Source organism: Rhea pennata, chromosome 7 (assembly GCF_028389875.1).
Source record: "Rhea pennata isolate bPtePen1 chromosome 7, bPtePen1.pri, whole genome shotgun sequence".
Taxonomy (NCBI): Eukaryota; Metazoa; Chordata; class Aves; order Rheiformes; family Rheidae; genus Rhea; species Rhea pennata.
In genome coordinates, this window is record NC_084669.1 from 4,750,011 (window position 1) to 4,772,500 (window position 22,490).

Here is a 22,490-nt window from a genome sequence, read left to right on the forward strand (position 1 = left end):
TGGGGCATCTGTCTTAATCAGTAATTCAATTGCTGCATCTGTTAACTGAGTGACTACACAATTCCTCCAACTAAACAAAATCCTTAATTTTCACAGCAGTGAAAATAAAAGTGTGACAGTTCGCAAGATGGAGCTAGCATAGCTACACAGCTTTACAAAGGTCTCCCTCAAAGGCATCACTTGAGTCTTTGTGTTCACATAGTTGAACTTAGAGCAGGGACTGGTCTGGCCTAGGAAAACATATGTCTACAGTAAAAAATGTTTGTATATCTATTATAATTGCAGCAGTAGCAGGACAAAATATCATACTTCAGATGTGGCAGAGCTAGAGACCTGCATGTAATACCTGGACACTGATTATCTTTATGTACTCACCAACAGAAAAAGTACACTTACCAGCATGCTTTTGTAACATTCAGGCCACAGATGCCGCTTGGCTTCTAATACCATAGCATTATGAGGCTCTTGTGAGAGACAACCTGTGATATTTTTCCCTGCTAGCAGTCAACGGTGATGGATGATTCTATGAGAATGACAGCTATGACTCCCTGTTCTCTGTATGACCCTCAACATTCTGCAGAAAGTAGTGGCTTAAAGAGCTTTTTTAGATATCAATTCTTCTGATCAAGAGTCAGTATATCCTGTTCAGCTGCTTGTCATATAGGTCAGAGAAGGCTTGTTTCATGATTTCTTTGGCTTCCAAACCTTTGCCTTTAGCTGTATTTTGAGGGGACAGCTAATAAAAGCAAGATCAATCTTATTAAAAAAATAGAAGCCTGCCTTCCAACTGTATATATTCCTAAGACATGGACACTACTGTTGCCCTGACTGATTAATATTTCTCTTCAGTTATGCCTGGCTGTCTCACTGCATTTTCTACAGATTCTAGTTTGTTTCAAGTACCTACATAAAGCACTCCAACACTTCATAGAAAACAGCTATACCAATCCAACCAGTTTCATCCTACCTATCTGTGATTACCTGTGGCCATTGAAGCACTAGTTCTTAGTACAGTAACCAAGCTTACCCAAAAAGCAAAAAATAGGCAATTTTTCAGTGATATCATTTTTGTGTGCCTATGTTATGGGTTTGTTACCTAAACCACTTGGAATTCCCCTCATACTTTTTCTTCTGCTTTCCCTAGTTTCTCTAGTTCTTACTTCACTTCCCCCTTGCAGACACACAGACTCCTATGGACAGTTCTGCCTCTGATCTCTCCACTATATCCTCTTTCCATTTCATGTGTTCCTTTTTTTGTGTCACTCCTTCTTCATTATGCTCAGCCTACTTCTATCTATCTTCACACATTGCTTATTTGGACCCATCCTCACTTCAGTTCTGCTTTTCTTTTTCCCAAGTACGGTCACTGTTGTACTTCTAAGTAACATGAAAATATTTTTGTGGGTTCAATCCTGCAGACCGTAATATTATATACTCTCTTGGCTGAAGAGGGAGGTGGGAGAAGGGGAAACAGAGGGGGGGGGGGAGGGAGAGGGAGAGAGAGAGAGAGAGAGAGAGAGAGAGAGAGAGAGAGAGAGAGAGAGAGAGCATATACTGTATGTCTGGTTGGTAAATTGTACATATCTACATCTGCTTGAAAATGCATTGTGGTCTGGAACAGTAGGACTGCTTAAAAGTGCTCTTAACACAAAGTCTGCTGTCTCAATCTCCAATCACTTCCATTTGCTTATCATTTCTCTGCTAGTCATATTAGTAGAAACCTTTAGTTCCCAAGTTATGCCCCAAAACCAGAGTATAGTTTCATTCCTCCACAGGAAAAAAAAAAAAAAAAAAAGGCATTGCAACTTCCTTGGCTGACTTCAAAAACAATCTTTGTCCAACATCTTCATCTCCCAAGAGTGCAAAACAGTCTGTTAACATTTGAAAAAACAGGGATAGTATACGTCTATCAGGATAGAGAACAGGTTCACCTCTAGTGACTGTGGCATTCATTTGCATATTCAGCAAAATCTTTAATTCTTTTAAACCTACTGAAAGCAGACTACTAAGATTATTAAAGAATCCAGATCTAGCTCATGACAAAGCATCAAATATTCCACATACAACCAATTATTATCTCTACCTGACAACAGCTTAACACTGCAGAGCTCAGTTTCCTCTCCATCACCACCTTCTTTGGAACAGTCTGTTACTATTCCCATTGCCAACAAGTTTGCTTTCTTAAAAATACGGAAGTACTCCCACTGATTATACAGTCACTTATTTCAGAACAGAAAAGGTTGAAGTAAGATACGAAACCAATCATCCCTTCCTCCAACATATCCACACAACAATCACCTTGGATAAAGCTCACAGAAGCAGTCATGTTTCCTTGTGTCCCACCTTACTGCTCACTTCAAAGTTCCTGAAGTGCTTCTCAAACACCTGATATAAACCGCTTAAGGAAGATATAAACAACTTTTAAAGCATGATCTGAAAGTCCATTCTGCAAACGGCATTGGATGAAAGAACTTTTATTGGTACTACTAATCAGAAAGCATTTCCACAAGCCAGACTGGAATATTCAGCACAGAAAATATTCTTTTATTTGAGATAGATTTGCAGGTTTATTTTCTTGATTAGAGCGGACCTAGAGAGGGAAAAAAAAAAACAGAACGAGACAGACATATACAGAGTACCTAAAGTGTTTTCCTCATACTACTTTCCAAACAGAAATTAAAATGTTTAAGTTCGATCATTTCTCCCTCTTACGCTCCAAATCCTCAGGTGGCTGATACAACATTCTGACTACAAATTACACTTCTGACCAAGTGGCAATAAGGCAAACAAAACATACAGAGAAAGAGCATACTGCATTGCTGATGTGGCCAGAATTGCATCTGCACTCTTAGCACTGTTCTTTTCTACCTTTATTTGTGATACTACAGACTTGAGGCTCTCAGGTCAAACTTGCAGACTCTGAACAAACCAACCTGCTATAGCTCAAGGTCTCAATTTGCTTCCCTCAACCCTCAATTCTTCACATGCATGATTAACCTTGGGCTTCTCTACAAATACACAGTAGTAGCATATGACAAACTAAAGAGCACTACATGCTACAGAGGTCTCACTTTCCTTCAGAAATGATAAAACAGTTTTCCAGTAATATCAAGTCATCAAGATAACACAGCACTCCTAATACAACTCTAGACTTTCACAGTACTGTGAACACATTATCTGAATAGTTAAACATCCTCAGGTGAGGAAAGTATTCCCCTTTTACTTCACTCAGAAGACAAAGGTTAAGAAATTTCCCATAATGAAGTATCTAGAACTCAATGTTTGTTTCACCAACAGTAAAGGTTATTACACAAAATTTATTTTCAAAAAACCCTAAGATGTATATTTATTGAACAATTCTGAGAACACTGGAAGTTTTCATAATTAGGATACAACAAAATGTTTTAAGTTGTTAAGAAATCGTATAAGCAAAGTTACCTACAGGAAAGAACTATTTTACCTACAGACAGCAGTTAAAGTAAACATTGATTCACTACTGTTTTAAGCAGAAAAGTAATGACAGATTATGACATACTGCAACATACAAACAGATATTTCTTAGTTAAAAATATCAATACAAAGATTGTTCTTCCCATTTCTATTCTTTTTAGTTTGGTCTTGTTAGGAGCACGTGGGCATCTTTTGTAGAAAAGGGATATCACCAGAAGTCTAAGTAGACCTGAAATAAATAAATCATGTTTCAGCAAGTATTTTGTAGAATATTCATAAGCAGGTAAAATATTTGACATTCCATAAATGCTAGTATGTAGAAAGACAGCTTTCACTTGTATCAAGATATGATACATAACTCAGTGACTAAAACTCTGACCTTGCCAGTTATTCTTTATATAATATGGCACCATCTTGATGCATTTAAGAATGTGTTATGCAGAAACGCAAGGTAATTCAAATTAATATGCAAAGAGAAACAATCAAAACTATTAGTCTTGTTCCAAGTAATCTATTTTCATAATAAATCAGAAATGACTCACACTACTGTAACATTAATATATATATAAAATTCTTAGTCACCAGAGACTAGTGCCCTAAGGTTGGCACAAGCAACTTATAAATGTCAGAAAAGCATGTAAACCTTGTTAATGTTTTCAGAAATTCATTTAAAGATACAAACAGGTCCAAAAAGATGCCTGTCTAAATGCATTGCAATTACGTTACAATTATTTTCCAAATACACAGATATGCTCTGTCTTTTCTCAGCTCATTACTGACTCAAACAATTTGCCCTTCTGGGATCAATTGTTTGCTAATAAATAATTGTTTACAGTCACAAAATGATATTAAGGAGTATTCTTATTAGTTTTCCTTCTACAGTCTAATAAGATTCAAAACTAGCTGATTCCCAAGAGTCTAACCTTAACCTCGCTGTGTTTAACAGCCCAGGAAATGATGAACCATCTGTTTCAGAAAATAATGGAGGGCCAAGAGGAAATATTGTTTAATTGCAGATTAACCTCCTCATACGGCAGAATGAAGCATCTACAGAATTAGCAACCATTACTAGCAAAGAACAAAAATAACTGAAAATAGTTCTTAATATTACAAGACCAATAACAACAAGTATTATTGTATCACCTCTTTTTTTAATTTCTCCCAAATGTATATATGAAGCAGAATCTGATTTTACAAATAACTATGAGAAATTAGCTCTGGACTTTAGAAAAAAGAAAAAAAAAGAGAGAAAGTTACAGGAATAAGAACTGAAAGTTATGCTTTTTATTTTTCCCCCATCAGTACCAAAATTATTTTAAAACAAGCCTTTTCAAGTGAGAGATTTGTTCTTTTATAATATTCTTCCCACATCTGTACAGTGGGGAAATAGCTGCTCTGACATAAGTCTCTTCAGAGGAAAAAAGGTCTTGAGGTTGTAGGCTCAAGAACTCTGATCACTGATATACGGCTACTTATATATCCACTGAAATAATAATAAAAAAACAATGGAGACAATGGCATAAGACAAAATATAAGACAGTATGAGTACTAAAAGAAGAAATTAGCAGTGACAAACCACAAGAATTTGAAATTCTAAACTAACCCCACACAAGCAAAATGAAGAGTAGTGCAGTTCTACAATGTCAGGTTTTCTAAACATTTGTGCCAAATAACTTAACAGAAATCTTTTACCTCCAATCATCTGTTAGCCCCATTTTCACAGCAACAGTGACAGAAAAGTGTATTAGAGGGCTTCAGTAAACTCTGCAACACAAGGACTGAGAAAGTCCTTTACTTGATTTTACAAAACCTAGGAAGGTTTTCTTGGAAGAACAGTATCCAAATTCACTCTGACTATAACAGCTAGATATGTAGTGTGTTTCTTTAATTTCATTAATCCTAACTTTTACTCAAATTATTTTTGAATTCTTCACTTAATTTTGAAGCAATGAGCTAGCAATAATTCCACAGCTTCATATAATAGCATCTATTCAAAAGGGATAAGAGTTTGACATTCTTCTTCTGCTAAACAACTAGGCACAATTTTATCCATCAGACGTCTATCAACCTACGGATATTGAAAGCTTGGGCGAACAAGATAAAATCAAATCCAACCCTACTGTCAAGCTGCACTATCTACTGGCATCAATAATGCTATTCATGAATTTAAGAAAATTAATAAATCTTGGGATGAATGCTCAGAAAGGCTCAAATACAGGTGAAGCATACTCACTTAGGTTTTGTTTCTGCATCTGTCACTTGGCGAATATAGATACCATCTTCAGGATGTTCAATGTCATCCATTTCATACATATATGAAGAAGCTATTGCAAGGGTGGTTCCATCATTGCTGAAGGCAAGTGATGCTATGCTAGTAGGATACCGATGGAACTGACACAGCCGTTTCTTATTAAAGGGATCCCAAATATTTACAAATCCATCAGAACCACCTGAAAAATTAATTAACAAAATCTGTTGATAAATTATAACTAGAAGTGTAAGATCGAATACATACAGCAAAGAATAAAAGGAGAAAACTACATGAAATTACTTTGTCAATCAAAGCACAACATTACATAGAGTTGAATAATGCAGCAGCGAGTACAATGAGTATTTCATAAAATCTGTTAAAAGAAGTAACTCTCACTACATAAAATAATTTCAAAACTCTGCTCAAAGCAAGAAGTATGATTTAAAGGTCTATAAAGTAAAGGCATATCAAGTAAAGGCTGACCTGTTAAGTTAAAGAAGCTGATACACTGAAAACTTTTTAATACCAGTAAATATTAAAAACTGATTGTATCTACACCACCTGTAGCAAACGTGTTGTGGACATTATGGAAAGAAATGGCATTAACTGGATAAATCTGTTCAATGTTATTCTCCTTCAAACGGTGACACTTGAACGCATATTTCTTCTTCTGTATTTCTGGACTTGGATCCAAATATTCCACTGCAACACGGCCTTCAATAGAACTTAACACATAACCCTACCAAAGAAAATTGGAGATGTGCATTTTAGATGTTTAGAATAGAATAGAAATCTAAATTCAAATAAATAAAATGTAAAAAATCTTACATTATGTACAAATGGAAATTATGTTTTACCACAGAGCCATGGTATCAGCGATAGAATTTGCTTCTAACAAAGAACCAATGTAGGAAAAGCTTTCTGGGAAATTCTCACTCCACCACAAGCGAAAGCTTACAGTGAGGCTTCTAACTACTGCTGCAGCTCCAAAAACAGGTTGGTGGGTGAGGGAGAAGAGAGAAAAAAGAAAAGAGTTAGTAGCCTCTTGTATTTGCCCATGTATACCATAGGGCCTAGGTACCTCAGATATTATGGATACCCATAGGACTGTTTAGTTTCAGAATTGCATTACATTACCATTAGTTCAGAGTAGTATACTGTCAGCTAAACACTCAAGGCTGAAACAGTATTTTCAGTGAAACTTGATTATAAAAGGGGCGCCCACTTACTCAGTTAATTGTAGCCCTGACTTACAGCAACTTAGGGCGCTTGTATTAGAACTTCTGAATTTAACCTGTAACAGATCTTCTCAGAAATAGGATTATGATATCTATCTGTAACAAGGCTCTTCAAAATCCAGACTACCTTATAGTCTGGAAGATCAATGTTATACTACAACTAGAACTGAAAATATATACACACACACAAATATATATATATTCATGCCAGTTCCAGAACAAGTAATTCCACTGCTTACACAGGGAAACTCTTCCACATTGGTTCTTTCTTATGTCAGAGTAAGCTGATCTTGCTTTGCTTCAAAAAGGGCTAGAAATCGCAGACACACTATGTTAATCTATGTGGAATAGCTGTATGATGACCTAAATTTTACAATTCCCCCTAGATAACGGGTCCTCAAGTCTTGAGTGCATGACAGTCAGATTTGAAGAAAGAATATAAAAGGAAGAAAAATATGAGCCACATTCACGTAATTTTTATCCTATTGAAGAATCTAGGGCTACAATGTATAAAAGCTAAGTTTTTTGAAGGTTACACACCAGTATTGTCATGTATTAAATAACCAGTTTAAAACAACGTTATCAAGGAGAAAAAAAAAAAAAAAGAGAGAGAGAGAAAGAATCTGAGGAAACATAAATGAGAAAAACATGGTAGTGAGTGGGGTGGCAAACATTCCTAAGCAACACTTTTCCTCAGAAGAGGATCTGGAACAAGGTGTGTCATAAAAAAAGTTCAATTATGACACATAAAAATCAAAAATATTTTTTTTAGATGAGAGAAAGGGGCAGAAGCTTTAAAAAAAAAGCCACCCTCTTTCCCCAAAAAATATTCCACAGAAGTATAATTGCTGCCATGGCTCCCATACCTGTTTATTTGGAAATGCTCTAATGCAGCGGGTCTGATACTTCAGGCTTGATTCTCTTCGCTGCTGAACATAACCCATGTTGCGCAAATCCCACACCAGCACTCTCCGACCTGCAGTCCCCACAATTAGCCTATCTCCAGACACAGAAAGTGTGTACACCTTTTAGAAAAAAAGTACAACATTATACACTTATCAGCCTGGATATCCATGGTTCACTGTACACAAAGCATTGGCAACATACAATTAAGAAAACACAATTCAATCCATAGCTACAGATTCACTTCCCTTTCATTTCAGTTTATAACTTAAATTTGGAATAAACTGCACTAGTATGGAGTCAGTTACTGATCAAACACCGATTTAGTATTTCAATAGCTTAGCCTTAACTCTGCATTCTGGTACATGTCTTAAAATAAAGCTTAACACAGGATCATGATCCTGTATATAACTTATTTACCAAAAAAAAAAAAAGAAAGATTGAAATATGAATATGGACTTGTGAAATTTTAAGTTTCAAGTACATTTGTTCAATTTTTTAATTAGTCTCTAGATCACAGTGATACCTAAATAATATATCATACATGGTATTTCTGCCCTTGCCTGGTATTACCCCATTCTAAATTCTGTATGTGTACAGTAGCATTTCTATTTATGTATAATTCAAAAGCGAAATCAATATTATTCAAGTTTTCCTCAAAATATTTTAAGTATTAAATAGATAAGAGATTTCAAGCTAGAAGAAAAATATGCACAAAGTAATTGGGAAAAGAAAGGCTATGGAAATTAGAATTCATCTCTACTTGATGTGCACAGCTTGCAATCTGCAGGATCGAGTCACAATCATGCGCTTCAGTCCTACAATACTACCTCATTTTTTTTGTTGTTTTTCCTTTGTCTGGTAATATCTTTTTCCTTCCTTTTTTTTTTTAAACAGAACACCTTATTACTTCAACTTGAACTTCATGTTAATAAGGAGAAATAAATCATCAAGAAAACATTAAAATCTAATTTAATATATGCTTCAATAAAACTGAGCGAAGTTGACTGAAGCAATATTCTTGACATCCATTAAAAATTATGGCTTGGAATTTCAGTTGAACTCAAAATTGGCTCAGAGTTTCTAACTTTTGTTTCTCAAATTTCTCAAGAAAGTACTCAGTAGATAAGCCATTCAGTTTCTATTATTTGAGATGCTGTTATCTGAGAATACGTCAAAATAAATCAAGTTTGATCAAAACCCCTGTATTATTAATTGAATTTAAAGCTGCCGATACACAAGCAAGATGGAATCCAGCTACCTAATAGTTGTGCTGTCACTGAGCTGTTAACATGAATAACAAGGTATAACAAAAACAAGTTTTTACAGAAGTGACCTAATGAGCTAATATATAGGAAGCAGGTACTGTAAATACCTCAGAACTAGAATGAAAAGTGTAGGAGATCTGGTATCCTGCCAGAACGATTCAATTTATTATTGGCATGTGCTTGTACAATATAACTGAAGCAAATGATTTCACTTTCTAGTTCTCTGATAAAGCCCAATAAAGCTACTTGTTTCCAGTAAGACTGCACTGAAATGTTAAACAACTTTTCTGATGATTTACTATAAACATTCCTAGGGATTTTTTTTTTCAAAAAATTAGTTTTTAACAGAAAGAAAACAATAAGTTATCTGATAGGTTTGTGTGTATGTATGTATGTGTGTATATATATATATATATATATATATATGCGCAAGTAAATACACACACACATATATATGTATGTATAAAAATAAAGCTTCCTTTAACTAATACACATTCACTAGGCATACATTCTTGCTTTAAACAAAACATGTTTCTTTTTCAAGACCGAAACGTGAGAGTTCATATAAAAGTCATCTAAAATTTCTGATGATCTCAATTGCCAAATCCCATTTAGATATTAAAAGGACAAGAAAACTTAACCAAGGATAATTACATACTTTAACAGGAGAGCTTTTTAAATTTCCCTTTCCAACTGATACAAAAATTGATCCAAAAATATTAACAAACATTATATAATTTTTATGCAGGTATGGAAACAAAGGCATAAAGAACATTAAATCTTCTTTACAAATTGATGTCACACCTGTATAGTAAGTATTCTCTCTACACCACACAATCATAAATCAAATGAAACCATTGTCATGCAGTTGAGTAGGTGTACGCATTTATCAAAAGCAGTATTAAAAAAATGACATAATGAACTTTGCTGAACCAATAAGCAGCTTGATTCACTGTGGCTGTCCATTATATGATATTCTGTCAGCAATTTATCACAGTTCTTTACATGCTACACACAATTATAAATCAAAACTAGAAATAATGCAGCTACTTTATTCTGAACAAAGGTCTTGCCAGAAGTAGATTCAGCTATGTTGTGACAAAAGTAATAGCTATTTAGATGCAATATGGAACATAACGATGGCTCGTAACTACAACTTGACAATATATTTTAACAGAACTAAATTAAATCTAAAAACAGGATAGACAAAAAATATTCACGTGTAATATTATCTAGCAATCCAGCCTATGTTTAGGAGTCTATGATAAAAAGAAGAAACTATTTTCTTGTAATTCTATTAGTGACATCACTGCAAGCAGTATAAAGATTAGCACACCCCATCACCATTAGAAAAAGTTTAAGATACTACATCTTGCCTTTTTCTTCTTGATCTGTAATATGGAGTATCAGAAGAGTATTAGGAGAATTACAGCATTAGGAGAATGCCTTATTTTACTAGGCATTATTAGTACAGCCACAGGTAACTTGCAATAGAAGCAATTCTGTCCAACCAATTCTGTTTAACCCTTTAATACTAACAAAAAATATATATTATTCTAGGAAGATAAAGTGGCCTCCCTACTATAACCTTATGCACATTAGTAAATAATCAGACCTTATGACTGCCAGAATCTGATCTCTACAAATCTTAATATTTAACTATAATATGCGCCATCCCTGACTTAAAGACGACCATGAAATTAATATCTGTCTCAATTTCTAACGCTGTATTTGTTAGGTTTTCCTTCCTCAATTGTGATTAGAAGCATAAGGATTTCATAGATCACAAACAGTAAGAATTGTTATGTTCTCCTAGTGATGAAACCTTAACCTGAAATCTTGCTATTTTCAACATTTCAGTGTGCAACATTCATTCTCAGAGCTTAAAAATATCAAAAGTAACTTTTTGTATTCAAGTTTCATAGTTGAAGATAGTATGCTGTACAATGATGATCCACAGGCACTGGATGTACTATTTAACATATTATCTGGGATACAGTATCTCGTATCTACCTTTTCAGGTTGAGAGAAAGTTCCTGCATTACAAGGAGTTCTGGGATCCCATAGTTTAACTGTTTGATCCCAGCTTCCAGTCACCATTACATTCACTTCTGGGCAATACTCAACACATCTGATAGGAGCATCGTGGGCACCAACTAGGTTTTCTGTAAGAGAAAATATAGTCTATAGTAATTTTATTGGCTCCCCAAACATTCAAAACATTTTGTACAAAGAAAAAAAAAGCACACATTACTGCAGTAACAACACACCATCTTCTGACATTCCCATGGATGTACTAATATGCTAGGATTCCCTTTAAAGATTGCTCAATCTTCAAAAGCATAATTTTCAAAGATCAGATACATTAAATTTAGACTTGTCTCCTGAGATTATCAAAGCATATTAACAATTTTAGGCTGCCACACAAAGATCTACAGAGGTATAAAGTGTTAAGTATCTACTTGATAAGTGTCTGCGATACAGACACTTAATACAGAAAGCTGAATGAGATTTAAGCTTGCATATGTTAACAGTAGGACAAAAGAAAGGAATTACGGTTAATATGAGCACTTCTAGTAGAAGACTAGATTTATCTATAATAAAATTGTTTGACCTTTAATACCTCATTTTGTTACAACTGCACACAAGTTTGTCAAGCTCTGGTCATTGGCTGATTTTGGCACACTATACATGCCTCAGGCTGATTATCTTTCTCTCTCCCCCCGCCAAAGTTAGACAAAGTAGGTCCATAATCTGCAGCAATAACTCACTGGAGAAGTCTGTGTTTAATTTTAGCAGTGTTTTCTTAAAGGCAATCATAGTATAAGGCTATTAAATTTGAAAATGCAAAAACTTTATGCTAAGGACCAACATTTTGCCATACTTGTGAAAGTCCATTCCGAATATTGTTAAAATATAAACCTTTGAAAATAACATGCTCAGAGATCTAGTAGAGGTTACTAATTCCCCCCTCCATGAGACACACATGGAAGAGCAGCACTGTCAACAGAAATCTATCTCACGAAGTCCTACAAAAAGTATCTACCAAATGTTTGGAAAACTGGCAAACCCTTCCATAAGTCTATATGATACCTATTAGTGCCAACAGTTGTTCTGCTAGATAAACGCACATACGGTTTTTTTTGAAGATCCAACATTACTGAAGAACCATAAAACATCAGTGTGACAGGCATATAGTGGTTTCTTACCCTTCAATTTTCATCTTAAAGTAAATAAAACTTTTATTACTTTATTAAAAAAACTTTATGCAAAATAAATAGTGAATATTCATCACCATATAAGTAAAACCCCTAAAAGCTTGGAAGGGATAGATGAGGCCATTCTATTAAAGGTACTGCAGCAGAGTCTTCAATTGCACCAAAAGGAATCCTGCTGGTACAGTGCCCTAAACAGCTCTACCTTGGTGACAAAAGAAGGTAGAAGAGCAGCATCAAGCACTAACAGTGACAACTTAAATCAATAGGAGCTGTACCCTAAACATGAAATACAGTATGTAATACTAAAAATCTTGTGAAAATAGACATGCTAAGCATCTTACCTTTAATGTATAATGTTTTTTAAAAATATTTTCAAATTTAACTCTGTTATCTCAGCATGCATTTCTATGTAAAAGTCAAGGTACAACTTTTTAACTTCTCTTTTGAAGTGAGTGAGCATCAATTATTAGAAGTGATGAATACAGTAGGTACTCTATGAAAAAAACAGCATGTTTCTGCATGTCACAAGCCAAATAATTATAAGCTTCATATGCACAAAAGCAAACAGCCACCTTACTTCTGATTCATGTAGGACACAATCTCAGTATTTTTTTTACATCAGGAGGCAGCGGATGAGATCAGGAATCACGTCATGTATAAGTCAACACCCATCGTACTTTACCTTTCAAGCAAGAAAAACCTTTAGGAACCATATACATCTTTATTGAGGCTAGACGATTACCTGGATTCCCCTTTGCCCTGCTGAACATCTTCCAGAGCTAGAATGACACTGATTTTTAAACTACTATTATGCAATGCACAAAAGCAAACATGACTTTTCTCACAATGTTTCTGACTGATCAAGTGAAACACTTGTACCAGTAACCAATATATATGAGGAGGTTTATTAATTAAAACCTGAACTACTGCTAAAAGGAAATATCCCCCATCTGGAGAACTATAAACACATTTCACTATTTTGCTTTTGCACAAGTATATAAATCTTAGGTTTAGTTCAATTGTTTTAAAGAGCCTACTTACAAAATCAGTCTGCTTACCTTGGTCCGTGTTTAGATCGTGCATTTTCAATTGCTGATCTAATCCTCCACTCCAGGCATGGGTTGGATCCTACAGAGTAAAAAAAAAAAAAAAAAATCACCTTATATGCATTATGCATCTCTGGTTGATACGCATTTAGTCTCCTGGACATGTAACAAATGACTATTTTCTTTCAAGAATTTAGGGAAAATGGAAATTAAGATACAATGGTTAAGACCTGGCCCAGATCTTAACTGGGTAGATAACAGAAGCTTTAAAAACGTTCAGGTGAAGCACTTTGATATATAAAACTTTCTTTTAATTTAAAAGGAAAACTAGAAAATAATGACGTTAGCAATTATATTAAGCCTCCGTAATAGCAAAACACACACAATGCTTGTTTTTAAATGACTGCCAAGTCAGTTCCAATTGAAATGTATTCCTTTTAAAACTAATTTAGAAACCAGAAACCATAAGAGGATAAGAGGATCTGTGTTATATGGCAATATAAAAACAGTTATATGGCAAAACAGCTAGTTAAAAAAAAAAAAAAAAAGAATGTAAGTAGAATTAAAAATTTAAATTGATCCTTACAACATACAATAACACAAGATCAAATCACAGGAAGACATGTCAGAAAAAAAAAAAAGTACTGCTTGAAACAATTTACCATACTACTGTAGAAAAAGCATAAACAAACTCAAATTATTTCATGTGCCACAGGTAAAAACACATATGCAGATAGTTATGTCAAAACTGTTTGTAGTTTTTTTGGGTAAATGCGTTATTTATTTTTTTAAAAAGTAAGTTATGCTTGTGTCTGCACCCTTCACAGGAAATACAGGCTTAGGACTAGAACAGGTTTGTTAAAAAAAAAAAAAAAAAAAAAAAAAAAAAAAAACAACAGCAATTAGCAGAAGCACAGAAAAGTCTGGGTTTTTTTTCTTTTAAATCTAGATAGGAACTATCCATTTAATTTGATGGAATAAACAATTTCTCATATATCTTAGGCACTATAAATCTATCAACATCAGAATGCACTTACATAAAAAGCACAGTCAAGGACAGCTCCTGAATGTTGATATTTGAGTCTCATGGTGTTGGCAGGAACATCATAGAGCCGGACAGTTGTGTCCCAGGACGAAACAAGCAGAAACTGAGATGTATTTGGACTGAACTTTACCGATGAAATACCATCATCTGGCGTTTGGTTTAGTTTGAACTCGTTTGACCCTGTCATCTGAAGAAATGATGATAAAACATAGGTATAATTTTAGTGCTAGCACAAACATTAGCCCAGCAAGATAGTCAAATCACTGATATATCTTAAAGGTAATTTAAGGGGAACATGAGAAGTTTGCTAGCTTTTCCACAGAAAGAGAAGAACATTCAGATTTCTGAAAAATTCTTTAAAATCAAAGATACTAATCACTGTGTCTGCAATGAATTCCTCCTCATTCTGTAAGCTCTAAAGTTTAAATATCAAATACAACATGAAATAACTAGTACAGGATTCTGACAATAATTATTGTATTTAAGCCTGGACATTTATTAGGCTCAATAATGTTACTTACAAATGTATTTTCCCCTACATACTATATTCCATATGTAGTATAAATATATATTTTTAAAACAGATAATGCTTACAGTAATTTATGATTAAGTTACTTTAAAAAAAGCAGGCAGAGAGGAGTCTGATTTCAAATATCCTACAAGAAGTATTGCTGATTTGGTAGGACTTTCATAAATTTTCAAGAATTGCAATTAGATCCTCTCTTAAATGACTTGTAGTTCTCTAAAATTTTCCAGTACTTCAGTTTCCATAAGCACTACAAAATAGCTTAAACAGAACAGCTTTAAAATTTTTCTTCTTTTTCTGAGTCTAAACATTGTCAGATAGGAAAGAAGGATTAGGCTTTGTGTGGTACTGAAATGTAGGCCAAAGTATAAATGCAGAGCAACAACAACAATAAAAAAAACAACAACAGATTAATGACTCTAAAGATAATTGCAGTAGTCACACTCTGCAGGACTAGCTGTTTGTACAAAAATTCAGAGAGCTGAGACTACAAGCTGCAAGCATCATCTAAAGGACAGTGCAGATCTTGTAAATGTTCCAAATGAAGAAACTGTTCATTATACACGCATCAACAAAATCTCCAAAACCCTTTAAAATGCTTTCCATGGCCTTAACAGTAGGTTTCCCCTTTGGGAAAATAGACGAGAAATGAACTAGCCCAGGTGTTCTTGAACACTATCACTCTGGAAACTCTATGGACAGTAGCAGAGGTGAGATTAGACCTCTGACAACAAATCAAGAGACAAGGTTCAAATTCAGTGCATGGTTATTCTATCTCAACATTTTCAGTCACTGTGAATAATTAGGTCGAATAAAATGTGAGAAGTACACATTTTCACACCAGAAAAATTTTGTAAGCAAGAACTTCTGGAAGTGTTCTATAAGGTACCCTTTAAAAAAAATAAGTATTTAAACACCTACTACCATTTAAACTTTATATGAAAAAAGTCCTAAAAATAGGAAATAAAAAATACATTTTAACCCTTTTTTCAACTGAGTTTTGAGACTTCTTGGCAGACATACTTGAGAGTCTGCTATAGTCATTACCATATGAATACTGGTAAAGCAGTCACTTTTAATCACATTTTAAATGGCAAAAAGTACCTAGGTGAGTATTTCAGGTGAATATAAGACGCAAAAACTAATGGGCGGGAGAACAAGCAAAACAATTACACAATAATTATCTTGTCTACTTGTGGCAGACAACTTAAACAACAAGCATGCGATCTGAGGTGCCTGATACAACATTCACAAACCACCCCAAAAGCAACAACAAAGCAGTGTGACTAAGGAAGCAAACTTGCATCAGAGACCCCAAAGGACCCTCTGATGTTATTTTTAATCCAGAAAAAACATGTCAATATTAGAACATATATATAACATATTGCCAGTTCTTACCAAAGGGGGGGGGGGGGAAGTAATCTCATCCCAAGAGCACCGTATGTTTTCAAAAATGCAGCTTTTTCAGAAATGGCACACTGAGTAGCAGCAGTAATTCTCATGTCGACCTCAAATAACGAGGTACTGAATTTCTTAGCACCACGGAATACTTTATAAAACATATACAGTGAAGAAACACACTGATGAAACTGTGATGTTGTTTTAAGTACAACATGCATCTTATTTCGCTTAAAACCCACTTAGCAAAGAAATACGAAATCACTATGATTTTATAGCTCCTGTTAACACGTTACACTCCAACCTTTCACCAGAAGGAAGGTGAAAGTTTCTCGAACGGAGCCGCGCGCTTTGCGGACAGCGATGTCCGGCAACATGAGGGAGCAGCCTCCGCCGGGCCGCGGGAAGTACCGTTTTCATAGTGCAGCGGTTCCCCTCGGTAGTCGGGGCAGAGCCGAGGTAAAGCTTTCCTCCTGCGGAGCAGCGGTCGCGGAAGCACAGAGGCACTGCGGCAGTCCGGGCCCGTAGCAGCAAGGAACGGTGCGGGCAACTGCGGAGGGAGGCGAGAGCGTGAGAAGAGGCCGGGGAGGCCCCGGCAGCCCAGCAGCAGCGGCCGCGGCGCCCGAGGAGAGCCGGGCGGGGAGCGCCCGCCCCGCGCCGCAGGCCCGGCCCTCCCGCCTAGGCCTCGACGCGCCGCGCCGCGCCGGGAGAGGCGGGAGCCTGCCCCGCCGGCACCACCGGGCCCAGCGCAGCGCGGCGCGGCCCGGCCCGGCCCCGTGGGCACCGCCCGGCCCGGCCCTACCGTTTACAGCCGTCCGGTTACAGCGCCTTCGGCCTAGCCTCAACCGCCGCCTCAACCGCCACCGCCCCGGCGCGCGCGCTCCCGCCGGCCCCTCCCCTCCCCGCGGCGCCACGCCGCCTCCCCATTGGCCGGTTCGAAAGGGCGGCACGACACGTCCCGGCGTGCCCCGCGTGACTACGAGTCCCGGCGTGCCCCGCGCGGGCTGCCCCCGGCCCGCGCCGCGGCGGCGGGCGGGGACTACAAGTCCCGGCATGCCGCCGCGGAGGGGCGCGGCGCTCGGCGCGCCGGGCACGCCGGGACTCGTAGTCCGCGGGGCGGGTGGGGGTGCCTGGCGCGGGGCCTCCGCCGCTCGCCGCTGCCTGTGCGTTACCGTTAGCCGTCGTGAACGCGGCGGCCCGCGGGCGGCCTCGGCGGGGCGGGCGCGGCTGCGGGGCGCCCCGCCGTCGGGCCGGGGCTTGCGCCGCGCTCCGGGAGGGTCTGGTGCGAAGTGGCGGAGTCGCCCCCAAAAAATAATAACGACGGGGAAAGAATCTGAAACACAGCGCGAGGAAACAACGCGTCTGCGCGCAAACACTAACGTTTACCCGTCGCGGGCGTCAGGCGCGTTGCGGCTGACACGTTCAGCACTCGAGCTGGAATTGAGCGTTTTGTACGGCTCTGTGCGGGGAAGGGAATGCGCAGCTTGCTTTCTCTCTTCCACATGTTCACAACCATCTCGCCTGATTTATTTTTTCGGATCTTCTCTGCCTTTTTTTTTCATTACATCGTAAACGTAGCCTCGTCTGGATTGTACACAGTTATTGCTGCTTTAAATGCCCTCCTGCATTAAAATCCGGCGTTAACCGCGGAACAGGTGGCCGTGATAAAACATGCAACGGCGCCTGCAATTTAAATAACACTTTACTAAGTATTTACTTTTTATTTAAACGAATAACCGCATCCTCTGTCGAGAGGAAGCGGTAGCAGTAGGGAGAGGAGCCGATGGACGTTAAAATCAATCACAGCCCGGAGTGTCACATTTCTATTTAAGGAGCTGGCAAGCCCTCTGCATGCGACCGTGGCATCTGCAAACCTCGCCCCCCTCCCGGCGCCACGTCTGCGGGCTGAGCGCTGCCGAGGGCCGCCCGCCCCGCTCCAAAGCGGCCCGCGGGGGCGGCGCGGCGCCGCTGCCCGCAGCGCCCCAGCCCGCTCCCCCGGCCCAGCGCCGCCGCGGCACTGCGCGGGCAGGGCCCACCTGGGATTTCCTGGCAGGAAACACGATAACAGAAAAAATAAGCCCTCGGCGTTAAGCGTCTCGGCCTGGAGGAGAGCGACGCGGGGGTCTGGGGCGCCGGCGGACACCGCCTTTGCTCTGCACACGCGGCGAAAGCCCCGGGTGCAGGTACCGCGAGAATTTCCCCTTGCGGATCCTGCGCAGCCGAGGGGAAAAGGCAGCAAAGTCGGCAAGGAGAGGCGTTAGGACAACAGGCAGCAACGAAAACCGCTCTGCCCCGGCGCCCGCCGGCGCGGCCCGGCCCGGCCCGGCTCGACGCGGTGCGGGCTCGGCGGCACCGCTTCCCCGGTGGAAACATGCGATCGAGTTGGCAAATTTACAAACGAGGCTTAAAACGTTTTATTCTTTTCTTTAAAAATATTTACAGATCTGAAATAGCGCTTTTAATTAATTTCCTTTCAAGTGGCAGGATAGAGGGCGGGAGGGGCGGTGCGGCGGCAGCGCCGGCGGCCCGCGGCGCCCCGGCTTCGCGCCGGCGCCTCCCTCTGCGCGGCCCCGCGGCTCCGCGACCCCGCCCGCGGCGCGGCGCGGCCCGACGGCCGCGGCGGCGAGGAGGCCGCTTAGTAGTCGATCTTGTTGTAGAGGTTGTAGAGCGGTAAGGCCGAGAGGTTGCTGCCGGGGTAGTAGAGAGGGGCCGGGAAGGCGATGGACCGGGGCACCGGCACCCGGAGGAGGGAATTGTCTCTGAACACCAGCGGCATGCCCACCAGAGTCTGCGCCGAGGCGTGGGCCATGTTGGCCGCCTCCAGCTCGGCTGAGAGCTGCCGTTTCCACTTGTTCCTGCGGTTCTGGAACCAGGTCTTCACCTGGGTCTCGGTGAGCTGCAGGCTGGAGGCCAGGCAGGCCCGCTCCGAGCTGCTCAGGTAGCGCTTCATGTCGAAGGTGGACTCCAGCTGGTAGACCTGGCTGCGGCTGAACACCGTGCGCGTCTTCTTCTTGGCGGCTCCGGCCTGCCGGTCCCCGCCGTCGCGTTGCCGGTCCCCGCAGGAGGGCGAGGAGGGCCCCAAGGGCTTCTCTTTCTCCTCCTTAAAGTCCTGTTGGGATGGCGAGAGGAAGGGCGGTCGCTCCGCGCCGGCCGCCGCGGCCGCTCCGCTCCCCTTGGCGTTGCCTGCAACAACGGGGGACAGAGCGGGGATGGCACGGCGGGCCCGGCATGGGCACACACCACAGCCCCCTCCCCGACGGCGGGCCCGGCACGGGCGCACACACACACACCCCTCGACGGCGGGACGGCGGAAGGCAGACCAGGACAAGCGTCCCGCTCCCCCTGCCAGCCAGGTGTCCCGGCCCCGAGCAAGCGCCTCGCCGCCTCATTCCTGGTGGAAAGCACCGCCTAGGTCGGGGGAAGGCACCTTCTAGTCTATACCTGCCCCTCCAGCACCTGGATGTGTGCTGTGTATAGGTATATGGATGGATAGATATGCATGCTTCGGTGAAGACAGATGAGTACCAGGCTAGGAGATGCTTCTTTACTCGACATGAGCTGGCAGATTTTACTTTATAGCACGGCATTTCACAGACTGTTTAGTTAGAAATAACGCTGAAAATAGACATCTTTTTTTCCCCTTACTCGACCGCTGTAAACGAGAACACTATAAGAAAACTAGCGTTTTCCTTCGTATGAAACGTCTACGCGCCCCTTCCCCAGGAAAAAAAAAAAAGTAATTAATTAATTAAACCGGGGTAGGGTGGCAGCAAAAGAAGGATGAAAAAAGCCACCTTGGGCTTTTTTTTTTTTTTTTTTTTTTTTTTTTTGAAGGAGTTTCCCCCCACCCACCTCCCGCTTTATCCGAGAACAGCCGCAAATCCAATCTGCCCTGAAAACAACGAAAAGCAACGGCCAGAGCCGCCCGGGCACACGAGGGTGCCGGCATGCCCGGCCCGGCCCGGCCCTGCCGTCGGCGCCCGCCGCCCAGCCCGCCCGATACTTACTGAGACAGGCGAAACTGAGGGGCTGGTGCTTGTGGCACGTTTCCTTGGGGCCGTGCGCCTCGGGGCAGAAGCAGCCGTGGTGTTTCCAGCTCTCCTCGGGCTCCTCGTCGTCGGAGGACAGGGAGAGGTTCCTGGGCCGGGCGGGCCAGGCGGCGGCCGCCTTGGTGCCGGGCTCCCGGCCGCCGTCGGCGCTGCCGCTGCCCAGGATGGACTGGATGGTGAAACTGGAGACGGGAGCCGCGGCCGGACAGCACTTGCTCGGGTCTTCTTTGCCGCTCATCCTGGGCTCATAAGAAATAAGAGGAGGAAAGCTCTCCCTTTAGAGGCGCGGGGGGGCCGGTGCGCGGGGGCCGGGCGGCGGCCGTGCGCGGCGGGGGGGCCCGGCGCGCCGCGGCCGGCTCTCGCCGCGCCTGCCCAGGCGGACTGCATGCTCCGGCCCCCGCGCCCCTAGTGATCGGCGGGCGGCGGCGCTTCATTTGCATGGAGGTGGCCTCCGCCGCGCCAATCACGGCGGCGGCCGCCGCGGAAAGTTTGGAAGCCGGCGGGGCTCGGGGGGGGCCCGACGGCGGCGGCTGCACCCCGGCCGCGGCCGCCCGCCGAGCCCCCGCGGGCGCCGCTCGCCTGGGCCCGCGCCCCATGGCATCTCGTGCGCCTCCGGCGATCTCTACCCTCCCGTCCCGCAGGGAGCACAGAAAACCCCCAAATGTCACGGCTCGGCGGCACGGGGAGGAGGCTTCCCCGGGCTCCGCGCTGCGCCGCGGCCGGGGCGCCCGTTCTGCCACACGCCTCCTGCGCTTCCTTCCCGGGGCCGGGGGAAGGCGAGAGGAAGGGGATGTCTCCCCGTGCCTCCAGATAAACTTGGCCGGCAGTCAGGGGCTCCTTCCCTCGGAGGGAATGGGCGACACAGATTGCGGCTTTGCTGTCACTCCTCCCTGCCTTGGAAGGGGAAACATCCCCACGGGCACCCGCGGCCGGGCCGTGGGGGAAGAGCCGCTGTGCGGGGCGATGGGCGCGGTGCCACAGCTGCCTGCAAAGCCCCCGCGGCTCCTTCCCTGTGCACCGCGACGCCCTCCTCCAGGGCTCTGCCCCGCTCCAGGGCTCCCACCCCTCGTTTCCTCGCTGCAGCGATTTAAAAGAGCCTCCCCTTCCTCCCGCCCCGTGTCTCCTTCCCCAGCGTTGCCACGCGTGTCCTTGGCCGCGGGCAGTCAGTCCCCTTTCCCGTCGCCAGCCCTGTCCCCGCAGCCTGGTGGCTCCTTTGCAGACCTCGCGTTTAGCCAAGCACCGACGCGCTGCGCCAGCTTCACGTCAGGCCAAGGCGGCCCGCACTGGGCAAGAGTCTGCGTAGGAAATATTTGAGATTAATTAAGATCGAGCGGGTTTTGCCGTTTGTTGGGCTGGTGACCTGCACACGGTGCTCACAAACAGCTCCGGGAAAATAACGCTTCGGAGCTGCTGAGACCCCAAGCACAACCGGGAAGCTCTTCCGCTAAGAGAAACGGGCGGCAAACGACACCCGAGCATCAGATCCCGGCGCACTGGGCTGCGTCGGTCCGCGGGGCCGTGCGTGGGCCTCTGCACGGGCCCCGGCCGCGGGGTTTAGCCGCGGCCGCCCGAGCGGCAGGCAGCGAGGCAGCTCCGCCGGCCGCGGCGGGGGCAGTCTCGCCGCCCCCCCACGAGCCGAAGGGGCTCTCTCCTCCGTCCCACGGGCAGAGGCAGCTCCTGCTTCATCTGTTGATTCTTCCCAGAGCGCGGTTGTTCCCCCTCTCCAGAAACATACGAAAAAATCAAATCAGGGAAAGCAAAGAATGAGATGGAAATATACAAATCAATAGAGACAAATGTCAAGACGTTTTAAAATGACATTTTCATTAACTCCAAGTCACCATATTATGTCTGGTATATTGAATAAAGTACTTATAATATAATTAGGTATAGCGAGATGACGACTGTTACCCAGACCAGCGGCATAATCTTTAACTACTTAACTACTTGATAGACTCATTAATGGACTAATTGATTAGCAAAAGTGTTCCAGCTCCTCCTCTCCCTGTGAGGGGCAGGTGCTGTCCTGTTTTACCACATTAACCTTTTCAGTGCTTTTCAACAGGGTCGCGACACATTACAAATGGTCAGCTTTAAT

General features: G+C 42.4%; 2 protein-coding genes across 3 annotated transcripts; both read right to left on the reverse strand.

Annotated features, from left to right (window-relative positions):
* Positions 1 to 2,521: 2,521 nt before the first annotated feature.
* On the reverse strand, positions 2,522 to 17,232 carry BUB3 (BUB3 mitotic checkpoint protein). Of its 2 annotated transcripts, XM_062579969.1 has the most exons (9): positions 17,146 to 17,232; positions 16,755 to 16,893; positions 14,412 to 14,606; positions 13,387 to 13,456; positions 11,124 to 11,275; positions 7,806 to 7,964; positions 6,263 to 6,440; positions 5,684 to 5,900; positions 2,522 to 3,679 (listed from the first exon to the last, which is right to left on the reverse strand). In XM_062579969.1, the coding sequence occupies exons 2-9, from the start codon at positions 16,761 to 16,763 to the stop codon at positions 3,670 to 3,672; spliced, it is 990 nt and encodes a 329-aa protein (XP_062435953.1). In that variant the 5' UTR covers positions 16,764 to 16,893; positions 17,146 to 17,232; the 3' UTR covers positions 2,522 to 3,669. The 2 variants fall into 2 exon arrangements, with proteins under 2 accessions (XP_062435953.1, XP_062435955.1); XM_062579971.1 differs by lacking the exon at positions 2,522 to 3,679 and having other exon boundaries at positions 5,680 to 5,900.
* A 1,746-nt stretch (positions 17,233 to 18,978) lies between these two features.
* Positions 18,979 to 20,630, reverse strand: HMX2 (H6 family homeobox 2). The gene is made up of 2 exons (XM_062580520.1): positions 20,351 to 20,630; positions 18,979 to 19,526 (listed from the first exon to the last, which is right to left on the reverse strand). Exons 1-2 carry the CDS (start codon positions 20,628 to 20,630, stop codon positions 18,979 to 18,981), a joined length of 828 nt encoding a protein of 275 aa, XP_062436504.1.
* Positions 20,631 to 22,490: the final 1,860 nt, after the last annotated feature.